The 17,220-nt window shown below is 64.2% G+C and overlaps 1 protein-coding gene across 3 annotated transcripts in view; it reads right to left on the bottom strand.

Moving 5' to 3' along the window:
- The window catches only part of RARA (retinoic acid receptor alpha), a 64,274-nt gene that overhangs the window by 16,880 nt on the left and 30,174 nt on the right, over positions 1 to 17,220 (bottom strand). The window contains exon 1 of one of the 3 annotated variants that reach the window (XM_084615886.1): positions 5,286 to 6,082. The exons of the other annotated variants lie outside the window; for them this stretch is intronic. Coding sequence (XP_084472012.1) covers positions 5,286 to 5,454 — 169 coding nt within the window. The 5' untranslated portion in view covers positions 5,455 to 6,082. Of the gene's footprint in view, positions 1 to 5,285; positions 6,083 to 17,220 lie in introns of those variants that run through there. 3 annotated transcript variants of the gene reach the window in all.

The following is a 17,220-nucleotide window of genomic DNA, read 5'->3' as shown; positions in this document are numbered from 1 at the left end:
CTGCCTGGCACCGCCCGAGTGCCGCAGCGCCGGGGGCTGGCTGCGGCAGAGCCAGCCGGGGTGGGGGCGACGGAGCACGGCTAATGTGAGGAGACTGCGGGGCCGTCCCTGCACCCGCCCGCCACGCTGCCCAGGAGAGCATCGCCCCCGCCCCGCACTGGCTGCCAGGAGCAGCGAGTGTCCGTCACCACCCCCCCGCCCGTGGGCACACACAGCCTCCCCCCGGCTCCTGGAACCCCACAGGAGCCCACGCGGGGGGGCTGCCTCCCCCTCCCCCCCAACCAGGCGGAGTCTCAGCTGGAGAGCAGGGGGCAGTGCCCTTGGCAGGGTGGACGCAGGCTCTGAGGAGTGGGGCAAGGCAGGGGAGAAGGCTGGGAGTCAGGACTCCTGGGTTCCCTTCTTCGCTTGGACGCTGGGGAGCAGCAGCGGACTGGTCACGTGATCTCTCTGCACCACAGTCGGTACCATGGACATTCCCCGGGGGACAGATCTGCCCCGGCCCCCTACCAGCCCCACCGCCCCCAAAGGGAGGGATCCCAGCTCCCTGGCTAGAGAGAACCAGAGTAACCCTCGCAGAGAGCTCCACGCAAACCGAGGAGGAAACTGAGGCACAGAAGGAGGCAGTGACTTGCCCTCCGTCACACAGCAGGTCAGTGGCGCAGCCAGAGATAGAGAACCCAGCCCACTGCTCTAACCACTAGCCCACGCTGCCTGCCGCAAATAACCATCCCCAGGACTGGCCTGAAATGCTCTGGCCCAGCTGGGACTGGCAGGAGCTCGGGGGGGGGGCCCCCGCCTGCCAGCTACATTACCCCCCCACCCAGCGTTCAGACCCAGCCGGAGTGGGGTGGAGGGTGTCGTATCGGCCTGGGCCAGCTACTCGCAGGGACCACTGCAGTGCTGCCAGCCGGGGGGAGCAACCCAGAGCAGACCCAGGATGGGCAAGGTCAGGGCACCCGTCATTTGTTGGCAATTCACCACGCGCCCTTCCATCCACCTCCACAGCAATGCCCGGCCCCTCCAGCCCCGTAGGGACTCCACGCCCCTCGCCCACCATGCAGGACAAGCACACCACGGCCGGACCACTGACGCCTGATCACACGCAGTGCTGGATCCACCCCCCCCCCGCCTTTCCCACACGCTGCGCCGGATCCACCCCCCCACGCACCGCACCGGATCCACCCCCCACGGGTCACGCTTCCCCACACCGGCAGGTCATACGGACACCTCACACAGCACACCCCCAGGCTCTAGATGGGATGGGGGGGGTCAGGGAAAACTGGGGGGGGCAGGGAGGGCAGCACCCCCAAATCAAGAGAGAGATACCTGATCCGCTTTGGGGCGCTGGGAGCTGCAGCTCCCCTGAACCAGCCATCAATGCCCAGAGAAAAGCCAGGCAAGCATGGGTGCAGGGCGCAGACCTCTTGGAGAGGGGCAGGCATCGGCATGGGGGGTCCCCAGCCCGCCGGGAGAAGACACTCCCCTGCGGGGATGGGGAATGTGGAAGCCACCCCGGCTGTACCAGCTTTACAAGGTTCCCGCCTGGCCAGAGGGTTACAGGTTGGACAAATTTTCCCCTCGCAAATTGGGGCAAAAAGTCAGAAGTTCAGAACATTTTCATGCCCTGATCAGTGATCCGGCTTGGGTCAATTAACATGTTTTGTTTCCATTTTAGCCGTTGTTAGGGGGTGTTTGAGAAACTACAATTAGCTCCCCGTGTTAGGCAGGAAAGCTTTTTTTTTTTTTTTTAAATTAAAGATTCTGAAGTCGAAATGGCTCTTTTCACAATTTCAAACCCTTTTTCTCTCCCTGCAAGTAAGTTTTTAGCGTTAAACCCAATAATAAATCGTGGGAACCGGCCCTCAGCCAAGTGTCTGGTTTCCATGAACTGGCACTGCCCAGAGACAAACGTCCGGCGGAAGAGTCGCGATCAGCCGCAGGAATCTGAGCAGGGCTCCCGCAGGGGTCTCGCCCACCCCCATAGCCTCTTCCCCGCCCCCCGGACAGGCCCCAGGGCCCATGGGGCAGGACTTGTGCCCCAGTCTGACCCGTCCCTGACTAGAAATCAGCAGGCTCCTGGCCCCAAGGGGCTGAGAGGTGTAGCCCTTCCTCCTCACAGCCCCCAGGCGAGAGCACAATGGGGATCGGGGAAAGTGTTGCCCCCCCCCCCCCCCCACCACCACCACCACCATGCCTGGACCAACAGGTTAAGAGAGGCTCTGGATTTGGCATGTTACTGGCTGCCAGTGCCAACGGGAGAACCCAGGAGCTGCCAGCCCCGCTCCGCCAGGCACCCCAGGCTCCTCACCAGGCAGCCAGGTTTCTGCCACCACTTCTGAGGAGTGTGGGTCCAGCGCCCGGAGCGGCCCCGGGGCTGAGCGCCCGGAAGGGACACTGTCAACCAGGCTACTCCACACCCGTCCAGTGCGGGACACCCCGACGCCTTCCTCACAGGCTGCCAGAGACCAGGCACTGGGACAGACAGAGCCTCCTCCCCAGCAGGCTCTGAATCCGTGCCCCCCTCCTATTCTGAAAGCCCACCCCCCAGCCAGACACCGGCAGTTATTAGATGGTGCTAATTCGCTTCGCCCGGCACCCGCCCCACCACCAGTGGCCTCCACATCCCGGCCTAGGCTTCTCGGAGCAGGACAAGCAGAGCACATCCCATTCCTGCAAGCTACCCCCACCCGACACCAGGGAGCCCCCGCGCACCCGGCCCAGGCCAGCCGAGATCAGGCCAGAGCTGCCAGTGCCAGGGAGGTGGCCGCATGACGCGTGGCCAACTCACCCTTCCAAACCTGCATCCTATTTCCTGCACCAGCAGGCGCCTGAAAATAAACCCCGTCGGCCCCAGGCTCTGGGGCGCAGCCAAGGCCCCCCCAGGGCCCAGCCTGGGCCTTTCGCAACACCTGGAGGGGGAGGGGAAGGCAAAAGGGCAGCCCCCCTCCGCCCTCTGGACACAAACCTTTTAGAAGCTTTAAGCCAAAAAACCAACAAGCTGCCCAAGGAGCTTCCCACCCCCCTTGCTGACAAAGGCCCCGGAGGAGGGTCCTGTTGACTCCCTGATAAGAGCAAAAGGTCAAAGGGCCCCACAGACAATGGCAAAAAGGGACTTTGTTCTCTGGAGATTGGGCCGGGGAGGCGGGTGTTAGGAGACCAGGAGGGCAGGCACGCCCAGGGGCTGGGCATCGGGGAGGGGGGGTCGTGTCTGGGCGACCAGGAGGGCAGGCTGGGCACGGCAGATTTGGATGGACCGGGGCTGCACTCCAGGCCCAGCGCTGGCCTTGGGAGGTTTTATTTAACGGGCCCAGTTCAGGTGGCAGCTAACAGCTCCAATGCCAGGCAGGGTCTCGGGCATCGCTTTGGCTCAGTAGTACAGGCCAACCCAGCTGGGGGGGTCCCCCCATCCTTGCCCCTTGTGGATCCCCCAGCTCAGGCTGCCGTCCTGACACTGGAAGACAAGAGAGTCTCCCGGGTGCACTTGCTCAGCGCCTCGGGGCTCTGCCCTCCTGCACAGCCCGGGGAAGGGGGAGGCAACAGAAGAGGCTGCCCGCCCCAGAAAGCTGGCATCCAAGGGGGTGTCACTTTCACCCTCCATAACAAAGTCCTGGAAAGCCGCCCCGCCCGGCAAGGACTTTCCCCCAGCATGGCGCCGGCTGTTGTTTGCCATCCAGACCCAGTATCCCCGGGGAGCCGGGCAGGGCAGATCATTCTGCAGGGAGGGCCCCAGAGCCCCCCCCAAGGCGAAAACAATCTACAAAGAGCCCAGACACAGAGCAGGGCGGCGCGTTCGCCCTGCGTCCAGCCCAGCGCCTCACAAAGGGGGGGATTGTCCCTCCCAAAGGACGGGCCTCTCATCCCACTAACCGGGCCGAAGGCTCGGACCTCAGCAGTGCTGCTGGCTCCAAAGGGCCTTGGACCGGACGCAGACGCACCAGGCCCAGAACCCCGGGTCCCACCAAGGAACCCAGCTCCCAGCCCCTCCGCTCCCCACACGTCTCTGTGTCTGTGTCTCGGTTTGTTTTTCTCTCCTGTTTCGCTCCGATCCCAGCTGGCCTGTTCGGAGCAGGCAATAGCCGCCTCTTGGGGGACTGAGCCGATTTCTAACCCACTCCGCCCCAGTCTGCGTTTCAAACACCCCCCCCAACACACACACACCCCCATTCCAAGCCTCCTCCTCGCCCTGCCTGGCGCTGGGAAAGAACCAGCGGCCTTAAACTCACTCTGTTTCAACTATGTCTTGACCCCACGCACTCCAAAGGGGCCCGGGACAGTTCCTGGGGGGCTGCATGGGGGCAGGGTGCGAGGAATGCATCCCTTGGCACCCTGGCTGTCCCACACTGCGGTTCGCCTGCCGGGGGGCATATGAACTCTTGGCAGATCTGGTGGCCCCAGGCAAACTGAAGTTTTGGTCTCTACTCCCCCAGCCCCAGGAGCGGTGGAGCCCTGATGGGCTTTGACAACCCTGCTCCCTGGGCTGGTGCGAGCCGCCGAGGGCGGGGGGAGAAATGGGTTCAGCTCCCTGGCTGCCCTTCGGAAAACAGGGCACCCGGCCTCTTCGTGTTAGGCCTGGGATGTGAACGGGTATGGGGGGGGGAGGGGGGCTTTCCAGGAAACAATGATCCCTCCTGGGAGCTCCACCCTGCCTCCACACACGGCCCCCCACACATAGATCGGATAAAGCCACAGCAGACTATTTAGTTAATTGGATTTGGTCAGAGAGCTGATCATGGGCAGTAAATACCCCACTCATCCCCCTCCACACACACACCCCCCCCCCGGGCCAGGGAGCCGCTTTTCAACCCCAGGCTCTTCCCAGAAAGCCCAGTGCAGCCGGGGACCCCCAGCACCCCACCAGCCGCCTGCCCAGGCGAGGCAAGGCGGGGGGAGGCGGGAATTAACTAGGCCAAGGGTTGCTTATGGCGACGGCGCGGGGCATTAGCCCTAGCAGTAATCAGGAGGGATGTGCAGCGAGGAGCCGCAGAGGCCCGGCGAGGGGAAGCCCGTTCCCAGCCCAGCCCTTGGATTACAGCCGGATTTTCAGGAGGCTGCTCCCAGCCAGGAGCCGAATCTAATTCTGGCCCCAACCCCAAAGGCCACACAACGCTCCCCTTGCACACCGCTGCCTCCAGCCAGTGCCCTGCCATCCCCCATGCAGAGCAGGGCGGCCCCTGGGGCCAGGAAACCAAGGGGGGCTGGCAGGACCTTGGAGGCCTGGCAGAGATCAGGGCCCCCTGCGCCCAAGCACCGGGTCGCTCTCCACACGCTCAGGGGATGATACCTACAGTGGCTGGAGCTGCTCCAGGGCTGGCTCCGGAGCGGGGGGCCGTACGGGGTGGGGGGGCCGATCCCTTTGTCCTGGAGCAAGCAGGCCCGAGTCTGGCTGTAAAAATCCATCATGAGGAAGGGGTTGGGGCTGGGGGTTAGCCCGGCGACGTCCACGCTCTCGTACATCTTCCCGGGGGCTCCTTCGCCCGGCCCAGAGTCGGGGTCAGGCGGGTCAAGCCCCTCAGCAGGCTGCCGTCCAGGCGCTCAGCTCCCACGCAGGGGCCATGGGGGGCCCCGGACCCCGCTTCCGCTGGCCGCTCTCGGAGACCCACACCTGGGGCCCGGGCCCCGCAGCGTGCGAAGGGGGCTCCCCCAGCCCAGGACCGGCCCCAAATCCACGGCCGGGGGCGCTGGGGAACAAACCCCCCCGCCCCAGCCGGGGCTCGGGGCCCCTCAGACGTGGGCGCAGCAGCTAGTTCCCCGGCGAGGAGCCCATCGCTCCGTGCGCTCCCGGGGGCGCGGCAGCCTCCAGCCGGCCGCGGGCTGAGAACCGCGCGGGGCAGGAGGGGCGCTCCCGGCCCGGCCGGCCTCCAGGGGGCCCCTCCCGGGCTCGGCTCCGCGGCTCGGCCGCCCGCAGCGCGCTGCGCCCCCGGAGAGCCGGGCTGCGGCCGGCGCGTCTGCTCTGCGCACGGAGCCGCGGCTGAAAATCCCTCCTGCCACGCGGCGCCTCCCAGCGGCCTTAACCCCTTGGCTGCCTGCGCGGGGCCGCCGCGCTGCGCCACGGCCCGGCCCCGGGGCGCCCCTCGCCGGAAGGGCCTTTTCCGGCGCGGCAGCGCCCGCCTCATTTGCCTAATGGCATGCGGCTGAACTCCGGCTGAACCCGCCGCAAGCGCCTCACCTCCCCGTGACCCCCGGCCCCAGGCCCCGCCGCCCCCGGGCCCCCCACCCCCGCTCCAGCCACAGCGACGTGGGTGCGCCCCGCGCCGAGCTGCGCCCCAGCGGTTCCACCCGCGCCCGGGCCCCGATCCTGCGCGCCCCGCCCCCGCCGCTTCCTGCGCGCTCACGGCACCTACCGCAGGCCCCAGAGTTTGCAAGCGCCTAATTACCTACCCCCCGGAGGATTACATCACATCACACAACATAACACAACCTAGCTCCTCCCCAGCACGGAGCAGGAGCGCTCACAGCCCCTCCCCTCCTGCCTGTGTTTACCCTCCACCCCCTGTGCGGCAGGGCAGGGCTGCTGGCCTCGCTGGACAGCGGGGAAACTGAGGCAGGCAGCGCCTAAGCCACATGGGGAGCCTGTGGAAAAGCTGGGAACTAGGCCCAGACCTCCCCAAGCCCAGGCTAGCGGCCGAACCGCATCCTGGCTCCCCGCCACCTGGATTCACACCATCTCCCTGTCCCATTAATACGTGTGACACCCCCCCACACCCCCCATTCGTATCTGCAGCTACAGAGTCTGAACTGCCAGGTGCCTCAGAGCCCCCAGCCCTGCACCCAGCGGCCCGAGAGCAGAGGCCAGCGCCCAGCGCAGGATCGGGGGATCACGATTCACATGGGGCACGGACACGGCCCAGCTCAGCATTTCGGTCTGGTTTGTATTAAGGTAGCACCGGGCGCCCCCGTCATGGCCAGGACGCCCCCCCCCCCCCCCCGGTGTCCGGCTGCACAAACACCTGACAGACAGAAAGGGGCCGGGGAGGGGAACTTGACTTTGTAAGCGCCCAGCGCTGGGTCCCGTTCCAGTTCGTGCAGCGGCAGAGGGGGTGCGAGGGGCGGTGACGGATAGTCCAGCCCTGCTGCGGCTCCAGCCAGCTCCAGCCATACAAGGCAGACAGCGAATTTCTTCGGGGGTAGAAATCTATAGAAATACACACACCCCCCATTGTATGCTTTCCCCAGATTTTTGCAGTCCTTGACCCTGGCCAGGCCCCTGCCGCCCGTCCTAGTGCGCGGCCGTGCCAGCTCATGGAGCACTGTACCCCCACGCGCCTGCCCCCTTGCAGGAGGGGCTCAGGGGCACCAGCCCCATCTTTGCAGAAGAGGAAACGGAGCCCGGGGTATTGCCCTGTTGCTCAGCCCTGTCCACACCCGAGTGCCACCATTACACCAGCCGAACCCCCTGCGCTGCTCCCGCCCCTTGGGGAGGTGGGTGAGTGAACTCCACCGACGGGAGACGCTCTCCCCTCGGTTGGGGCTTTGCTGAACCGAGCCCCTGTGCGGGGCTGTAAGTGCAGAGCTGCCCTAGACGCGGCCCAGGGAAGAGACTTGATCCCCACACCCAGGCCAGGCAATAAGGCCGGGGCAGAGACAAGAACCCAGGAGTCCTGGCTCTGCCCCCCCATTGCACCCACACACATCGACTGGGGATACAGCAGCAATGCAGCCTCAAAAGCCATTTGCAAGCTACAACCTGCCCTCTCCCCTCTTCTCCGTTTCCAAGCCAGGCCAGGCAGTGCGCACCTGGGTCCTGCTACCTTCTGCAGAAAGCAGCCGCCTTGGCACGAGGTGCGACAGGCAGGGAAGAGCTCACAGGCATTTCAGTTCCTTGCCCAGTCCAGGCTGAACCCCCTTCCCCGAGCCGGCTGCCCTTGCCTCACGGAGCAGTTCACAGGGGGGAACCCCTGGGAGGGGATGGAGAGTCCTGCTCCGGGGCCCAGGGAAAACGCAGGCTCCTTAAACTGCAAGTTTGAATCCTGCCAAGCTCCGCTCGGCTGCCCCATGCAGCGGCACAGCAAGCGAGCGCCACCCAGCGACTTGTGCTGCCCGGCGAGTCTTGAAACAGCATGGAGACTTCACCGTTCTTCCCAGCACGGGGCGCCCCCACCGAGATCAAGGCCCCTGCCTCAAAGAGCTTCCATTGAAAGAGACAAAGGGCAAGAGGGGAAACTGAGTCACAAAGGGGAAGGGACTTGGCTAGGGCCAGCGGCAGAGCCCAGAACTCCTGGGTCCCTGGCCAGCACCTGACACAGTGCTCACCCCAGCTGCCTCGTCTCCCTGGACTTTGAGGATCATGGCCTAAGAAAGGTCTCGCCAGGAGAAGACCAGCTGCTCACCCCACACCAGAACTGGAGCTGGGGGTGGGTGGGGAAGCTATGGGATCTTGCCCCCTTCCCCACAGCGCCCCAGGCAGCGCCCCACCCCACCCCTCCCCCACCCTGGGCCAGCTGGGCCTTCAGAACTGGTCCGGGGCCAGACTCCAGCACGTCCCAGACAGCAGAGCAGGGCGACACCCAATCCCCCCTCCTCGCTCCCTGCCCTCCGGGAGGAATCCGGCAGGACGCCAGGTCCAGGAAGCTGTGGGCGCGTCCACAGGACGGCACCGCTCGCTGGTCAGTTGAGTCGGGATTCCCCCACCCAGGCAGCCGCTGCCCCTCCAGCAGCCGCACGGCTGCCGGGGCTGATGTGCGGGCCGCAGGATCGGCATCGTCAGTGCCCCGTGGCGAGGCATCCCAGCCAAGTCCCCCCCTCAGAAATCTCCCTCCTTCTCTCGGGGGGGGCTCACAGTGGATTTCAGCAGTGCCAGGGTCTCGCACGTCTGTTTGGAGACCCCGGGGCTTTGTCACGGGCGCTGGGTGCTTCGCTGGACGTGCGAGCTGCGAGAAAGCCTTTTTATAACCTTCCCCCCTCCCCCTCTGCCCTGAAAGCTGCAATCGCGTGGCCATGGGGCGCAGTAAAAACCCACCCCCATCTCCTTCGGAGGAGCAGGGGGCCTGCGGGAATTCAGCTGAGATATACAACCTGACAAGGGCCTTTATGGTGGGCGTGTGGCAGGGGAGGGTATCTCCCAGTTTCTTTCCACCCCACTCCCCTTAAGGGAACAATGCAACTCCCCCAGAGTGACCCAGGCTGGGGTGGGAGGTAGGATGGGGTGTAAGGCACTCCCCCACAAAAGGTCAGAGAGGCACAACCTAACTCCAGTGCCAGCCCCCACATCACTGCCAGGCCCCTGGGGTCCCTGCCCCCACCCCAAAGCCTCCTGGTTAGTTTCGACCTCCCAAAGCAACCTGATGAGTCCTGGGGTTTTTAGCAGCCATGCTGGGCCCACTGGCCTCCTGCAGGCTCCATGCAGCTGAGTGAAAGAAACCAGGTCCCCTTCCTCTCTGATCTCTCGGCCTTATCTGCATGTGACAGGGCTGGGCTCCCCATGCATTAGCCCGCCCCCCTGCAACTCCCTCTCCCTTCCCCGCTGGCCTAAAAAAGTGAACAGTTGGGCTGAGCAGGCTTGTCTGAAATCTGCCCCCGAAAAACCTGGAGGCATGTGTGCGCCTGAGAGAGAGCAAGGCATCAGCAGCGCCTGTTTAAATAATAATAGAAAGTCAAAGGTTTTGCTTAGCCAGCAGGTTTCTGAACAAAAGCCCAGCACTCTTCCAACTTCCTGCAGCGAACATGACAAATGTCTGCTTTGACTCATTTACTGGGGCTGGAAGGAAAGCTGGCTTCAAACACACGCCGGGAAAGAACCAAACAGGCCGGCCTGCGGTAGGAATGCTTCACCTTGGGGGGAGACACACACACACAGAGCCCCCCGTCCCCCCCCCAAATCTCTCCTCCTCATACTCAGCCGCTGCCCACTTCGGTCCCGGGGTTCTGGAGTCCTTCCCCCCTCCCCCGACAACAGGAAAAACGAGTAAAAATTGTGTTAAAGAGTTCAACGCAAAAGCCAAACTCAATTGGGCAACTGGGAGCGACCGGCCAGCCAGGCCCAACTGCGCTCCTCATTTGCTGGCACACAGAGCTGCCCCCCCCGGGTGAGCCTGGTACAGGGCCAGGGGCTGACCAGCCTACGGCAGAGCCAAGCCCCGGGCCTGGCCCCTCACACCCAGGGCTTGCAAAGGCCCTTTGGGATGCTCCCTAGCGCATATGACCCCCGAGCGCTTTTGCTTTTAAAAACCCCCTCAATCATTTCCGGCCCCCTGGAAGCCCCGCTGCGCTCTAGGAGGCGGCTCTCGGACCCCCCGGCTACAGGGGCACTGGTGGGTTTGGGGGTGTGGTTTTTTTGGATTATTTCTGGGGCTGGTGCTCGGCCCTTTGCCAGGTGCCTGGAGTTGGCACTCTCCCGGTGCATCGCTCGGGAAAATCTTGGGCCCCTTGTTTATTCTGTCACCAGCGTCCCCCCCCCCGAGGTCCGGCAGTGTGCCAAGCAGGCTCAGACAGTGCCACCTTCACGGACCCCGGCCTGCCGCTTGCACTGGGGAGCAGCTGCCAAGCCCCGTCGAGAAGGAAGGGGCTGCTCGGCCCGAGCACAACGGCAGAATTTGGCACCCAGGTTTCTGGCTGGGAGATGAGTATCAATCTGGGTTACGCAACCCCCCCAGCCACAGAATCCCGGAGCCCTGACTTGTGGAGCCGGACCCGGAAGGGCTGCTAGAAACCTGCAACAAATTGAGCAGTCACAGCTCAGAAAACAGCCCGCAGGCCCGCCCTGTTTCTCACCATAGCCAGGCCGGCCACGGAGCCTAGTCCAGAACAGGGCTGACTTCTTCATCACTCCTCACAGGCAGCCCTGCTCCCGAGCAAAGGGCCCTGGAATTAGATGGGCTTCCCTCGCCACCCCACGGCTGCAGACAAGGGAAACCCGCTAACTGCCGGGAACGACGCAAACCCACAGGCTCCAACCAGAGCCGCCCCAAACATGCAATTTGCTAATCACACACCAGTGCAACGGTGAAAAACCTGCTCGCACGCGCCGTGCAAATGCCTCTAAAGCAGAGGGCCATGTCCCGGCTGTTCGCTGCTCTACCCTGCATCAGCCAGGAGAGCCGCCAGTCAGAGTATGGCAGTCCCAGCAGGGGCCACAGAAACAGTCGGAGGAACTGGGCATTTTCCATAAAGCACTTAACATCGAGCAGGGGAATGCACTCCCCTGGCCGGCTGGCTGCACACGTGCGCACACTCATTCACACACACATGCACGCACACGAACTTCTCTTCCCAAAATAAAACCGCTAGCCCCCCAGTGTTTAATCTGGAACCTGACCCTGGACGTGTGAAACATGGTGAGAAAACATTTCTCCGGTTCTCACCAGGCTGTTAGTCATGCAAAGTCCCTGTTGCAAAGGCAGACTGAGCAGAAGGGGGGGTGGGCTGGGGAAGGAGAGAAGAGAAAGGAAACAAGCAGAGAAGGGAAGAGTGGAAGAACCCCCAGCCTCTCTGGACTCCTCTGAGGCCAGTCGCGCCCTAGGGCATGCGGGAAAGTTGGGATCTTGCAGGTGATAAGCCCCCTAGAGATGCACCTTCCTTAAGGCCCCGCTGCAGAGCCCTGGGTGCAGCATCGGCCCAAAGCACCCCCCCGGGGCGTTCAGTCCCGCCCCGGTATCACTCCTGCTCTTGCACCCATAACATTGTGCCACAGGCAACATCTCCACGGAGGGGCTCTGCTTACGGGGCCTCAGCAGGCCCCGTTTGGTCTGGTGCTGGGCGTCTCCAGCCCTGGCACCGGGGGCAGAACACGGCCCCGGCCAAACCCAGGGCACAGGTTGCCCCCCTCCCCAGCCACCACTTTCGAAAACGGTACCAGCTGTCAAGTCGCTCATCACAACGCATGCGATTGGCTGCCTAAAGTCAGGTGGGTGCGTTTCCATTCCCTGATTGGATGGCAAAGGAGGGGGAATTATACACGGGGGTCGGCCTCAAGGACTTTTTCTAACCGAAGATTCTTTGAAGAAAACCTGGATGGGAAAGTTCCCGCTCTGCCGTTTGCCATCGCCTGGCACTCAAACATTCAGCTACTTACAGCCAAAGAACTACCCGTGGTCCGAGCCCCCACAACCACCTCGGCCAGTGACCCAGGGCAGAGATTTTCTTCCGATTTTTGGTTCAAAACATTTTTGAAACTTTCATTTTTCCCCCTGATTTGGGGCAGAAAAATCCTTCGATACACTGAAAATTTTGGCAGGCCGGGAAAACTGCTCCCACGTGTGAGCTCGCTCGGGCGGGAGGCTGCCAGGGCATTGCCCGCTGCTGTGCCCAGTACCACAGGCAGTTGCTACCCAGGGCCAGAGTCTCCCAAGCACCGAGCGCCCACATGCAGCCCTGAGGGGTCAGCACCCGCCAGGCCGAGGGCATTAGAGAACAGGAGCGGAGACCCTGGGATCACTCTGGGTCCAGCGAGGCGGCCCAGGGCAATCACTAAGCAGAGCCGGTCGGCTTTTTATTTGTAACGTGACAGGATCAGAGCCCTGGATCGGTGCTTTCCCGCTGCCCCTTCCCAGCCCCACGGCGCGAATGCGCACTGCCCAACAAGCAGCTATTTGAAGCGGGCGCCCCACTTCCCCAGTGACCGGCCCTCGCAGGCAGACAGACGGTTTCTCCTACAGACCGGGCCGGGCCAGGCCAGGTGTGGGACTTGTGACCATTGGCACCGGCAGAGGTTCTCGCTTGCCTGCATCTCAGCCGGTCCCCCCCGACTTAGCTGTAATGAGCACCAGGAGACAAGACCCCCCTCCCCAGTAGCACCCGCTGGGCTGAACAAGGGTCCCAAGCCCACTCCTGCAGCCTTTGGAGAGTTGGCTCCCGCAAGCGACCCCAGCGGGGTTGGTGCCCAGAACCCGCCCTGTACAACCAGAGGGGATCCCCAGAGAGAAGGGGACACCCCAACCCAGCCCCAGGAAAGGCAGGCATTCCAGAGCAGGGCAGGTCACCAGAGTGTAACATCCAGCCGATCACCCCGAATCCCCCAGGGGAGTCTGCGACTTCCACTGCAAGAGACCCCCCCCACCCCCAATACTATCTAACCCAGGGGAACCGGACGGCAGAACGCCCTGTCCCCTTCCCCTCACTGCAGGCAGGGCCATTGTCTTGCGCTATTCACCTCCCTCCTTTCCCTCGCGCTCGGCTTTTGTTTCTCCCTGCAGCTCCCCCCACCCCCCAAAGGGGATCATTTATCCAGCTGGGCAGGCCTTTTTGAGAGGCACATTCCAGGCTCTCCCCAAACCCGCCCGTGACAGGATGATGGAGAAGCAGCCTAGTTAATGGGCTTTCCCATCCGCTGGCGGTGCAGCCGGGCGCTCGTTAATCTCCCCGCCCCGGCAAAGGGGGTGTGCGGAGAGAAAGGACAGTCTAAGGGAGTCCTGGCAGGCACGGCCCGGTTCTCCCCGGCCCCTGCGATGATTATTAACCAGGGTAGTTAGGGTGGCACCGGGGGCACCAGGGAGGCTCAGGTCCTGCTGCACAGAGCTGGCCGGCCGGGCACAGGTAACCAGCAGCGAGGACGGCACAGACCTTGGGGGCACACTGCTGGCATTCCCCAAGCTGGCTGGACTCCTCGGGCGTGCCCAGCTCGGCTGTTGGACAAACCCGGAAGTGCCCGGGCGAGCAGCCAGCTGCAGGCTGAGCTCTGGGAGTTCTGGGCTGTGGCTGGTTCTTTACATGATGCCAGCAGGGCCGGGCTTGGAGATCAGCTCCGCCCGCCACGTCCAGACTAACTCGCGCAGAGGTGCTGGCCTGGCAGGTTGGCACCAGGGTCGTCCCCATGGCGACACAGGCCTGGGCTGTGCCCTCAGGGAAGGGACCCGATGGCTGATGGGGCCATGCCCCCGCAACCATCACCCTCAGATTCCTGCCTCTCTGGGCTGGGGTCTTCCACCCTGCCCCCAGCCCACCCCACACCGGCTAGGATGGGATGGGGGGGGATTTCAAACACAGCAACTGCATGGTACCTTCCCCCCACACACATCGCGTGAGGCTGGGCTCAGGTAATTTGAATAAACTGCTAAACTAACACACAGGGCTCCCCCAGGCCTAATTTATGGGGCTCCCAACACCCCCCGCAAAGACACAAGCGCCTGAACCCCAAAGGTGACACCCCTCCCCCACCGCTTCCCAAAATCACCCCACTTAGCAGGGGTCCCCCATAATCACAGCCATGGGCATGTGGGGAAGGGAAACTGAGGCACAGAGCTGGGAAATAATTGGCCCACGGTCACCCAACAGGTCAGTGGCAGAGACGGGAACAGAACCCAGGTGTCCCGGCTCCCCGGCCAACGCCCTACCCTCTAGACCAGGCTGCCCTGTGTATTGGGGCATGGCCCAGGGTCCAGCCCCAAAGTGCAGTCACAGCCCAGCTGGTGAGGGGACATGGTGGGACGGGGCTGGGGCTTCCAGCTGGGCCCTGTCCAGGGGCCAGCCCAGCCCCCCACGGGGTACCCAGCGCTCCCTGGGATGAGCAGAGGGACTCAGCCAAGGACGAAGCCATCTCGAGGCAGCCCCCACCCCCCGCAACAAGGAGGGGAGGGGGGCAAACGACCTGAACCCACACTTTAAACAGAGGGAAAATGTCAAGTGATTTTGCTAAGAGCCATCTAATGATTGGGGGGGGGTGTCATTTGGAGAGAGACTACATATCCCAGCATGCAGCACTCCTGCCCCCCCCACTGCATCCTGGCCCAGGGCACGCTGGGAGATGTAGTCTCTGCAGCCAGTCATGCGCGTGGCTTTGCTGGGAGCATGGGTGGACGTGCTGCCATAAGGAGTCCACTATGCACCCCCGCCCCGGAGCTGGCAGGGCCCCCCAAGGGGCAGCAGCGCTGAGCACAGAGCTCCGCAGCACCTGTGGACCGTGCCAGGGCACTGATGGCATCCAGGGTCTGGGCAATGGAGGGCTGCCCCCTAAGCTAGACAGGCTGGGGATAACCCCCGGTGCCTGGAGGTCCCCCAGTGGGCATTTAAACCTGCCCCCCCACACACACACCCCCCACGGCTGCCGCAGCGGGTCTGGCCAGCAGGCTGCCCCATGAAGCCGGATGGATGCGTGGGGCCTGAGGACCACAACAGCTCCTCGAACCAGAGCCCGAGCTCCACCCGAGGGACCAGGCTGCCCCAGAGCCAGGGTGGGAGGGGATGGGGCTACAGAGGTGAGTGCCCCGCCCCCCACAGCACGCGGGTTGCCCAGGACCCACCCATGCTCCCCCGCCGCCAGGGCCGGGGTTTTGGCTCGAACGCTGCTGAATGTGGCAGACCTGGGCCAGCGGGGGCGATGGGGCCTGGTGCAGAGCGGGCGAGGCGGCTGGGATCACCGAGCAGTTAGAGGGCTTCAGCTGAGCCACCAGCCCAGACAAAGGTCAGGGAACATTTCTAGGTGGCTGTCGGGAGAGCCCCCCACAGTCCCCCTGCCAGGGTACGGGACTGGGGGCCAGTGGGGGAGGTCATGCCCCAGCTCTGCCACCCCCCATGAGGCCTCAGACACGTCTCCTCCCTGCCTTGTGCCTCAGTTTCCCCACCAGGGAGCTGTAAATGTCCCATCCCCCTGCCAGGCAGGGCAAGGTGCTCGCATCCCCTCCTGGGACATCCTGGTGGCCGCAGGCCAGTTTCGCCCCCACCCAGCGCCCACGCTGACGGCCCCACCCCTTCCCTTCCCCAAAACCCACAATACCGCAAGCTCTTGTGGCAACCGGATTGGGGGGAGGGTGGGGGGAAGAGACTCCCTCCAGGTGGTCAGCAGTGAGCCCCAGGCCCAGGTCTCGGGAAAGGCGGCTCTTGGCTGGGCATTGCTGCGATGGGTGTCCTCCCAGCTCTGGCCAACACAGGCTCGGTTCCCCTTTTCTGGGGGCCCTTACGAAACTGCACAAACCAGGTCACAGGAACCTGCCAACGCCCTGGCCTGGGAGCGGCCTGGGCAGGAGGTTCTCAGAGCAGCGGGGCCCGGGTGGGAGATGCTGGGGGCCTTGGACACTCGCAGTGCCCTGACCCCTGCAGCCCTGCCAAGTCCCCTTGCCCCCTACAGCATGACACCCCCTTCCTGCCCCCCTCACCGCAGCCCCCTGGATTTTCCTGAGCTGGGCCGGCCCCACTGGCCGTATCCTCGGAGCCCTGGGGCGACCGGCACGAAGGTCTCATGCAGGCCGGTGGGCTCAGCTCGACTATCCCCTCTGCCAGGGGGCTGGTCACAGCCACCAGGACCACACGCTCCAGCCAGGTACCAAGGGGCAGGGACCCAGGAAGCTGGCAGGGCACGGGCCCCCTGGCTCCGCTCCTTCACAGCCAGAGCAGGGGGCGGGGGCCAGGACTTCTGGGTTCTATTCCTAGCTCTGCCACCTACTGCCCGTGTGACCTTGGGCAAGTCCCTGCCCCTCTCTGTGCCTCAGTTTCCCCCCCAGAGGTGGAGGAGAGTGCCAGGTGGGGCAGGGGCTCTGGGAGCTGTGGCAGGCCCCCAGGGACAGAAACTGGGTTGGATTTCTGCGCCTTTCCCACCCAGCCAGAGACGAACTGCTCACTTTGTGGCAGGGGTCAGCCCGGGATCCCTGGAGGCAGGTACCGGCCGGCCATTGTGTGTGTGTGTGGGGGGGTTACGAGCCACTGCGTCAGCCTCCCCTCCCCTGGGCCAGACCAGCATGCAGCCGGGGGGGCCCCCCTTTGGCCATGCCCAGGGCACTGGTGCGAGGCAGTGGGAAGTGATACGGCTGGAATCCGATTTCCTGCCCCGTCACTCAGCGCGGGGACAAAGCCCTACAACCCCCCAGGCCGGATCCACTGCTGGCAGCTCCCTCCGGCCCCAAAAGGTTCATGGAGACAACGGACCCTCCCCGTGACACACTGATCTCAATACACCAGTGGCTGAGCTGGGCAAAGAGCTTAGCTGGGGGGGCCCCTCGCTCTGTGTCCATGCAGCATCTGACACGATGTGGGGGCTGCAGCACCCAGCACAAAGGGGCCCCCCCCATCAGCCTGGCCAGAGGGGTCTGAGCTGGGGGCTTTGATCTGAGCTGTGCCCAGCCCAGCAGGGCCGGCTCGGCCTGGTGCCAGGCTCCTGGGGCGGGAGAGGCTCGGGGGTCCCAGCTCTGAGTTGTCTGTCACCCGCCCAAGGACAGAACAAACCCAGAGGCCGCCAGGCCAGCTGCAGCACAGCTGGGCCGCGGGGGAACGACCACGCACCCGCCCGGAGCAGGAGCACAGGATGTGCCGGGTCATGTTAGGGCTTGTATGGGGGGGAGGGACACAGGACAGAGGGAC

The sequence above is a fragment of the Lepidochelys olivacea genome, assembly GCF_965140295.1.
Source record: "Lepidochelys olivacea isolate rLepOli2 genome assembly, chromosome: 27".
Lineage (NCBI taxonomy): Eukaryota > Metazoa > Chordata > Testudines > Cheloniidae > Lepidochelys > Lepidochelys olivacea.
The sequence above is the reverse complement of the archived record's forward strand: the minus strand, read 5'-3'. Positions and strand labels throughout refer to the sequence as shown.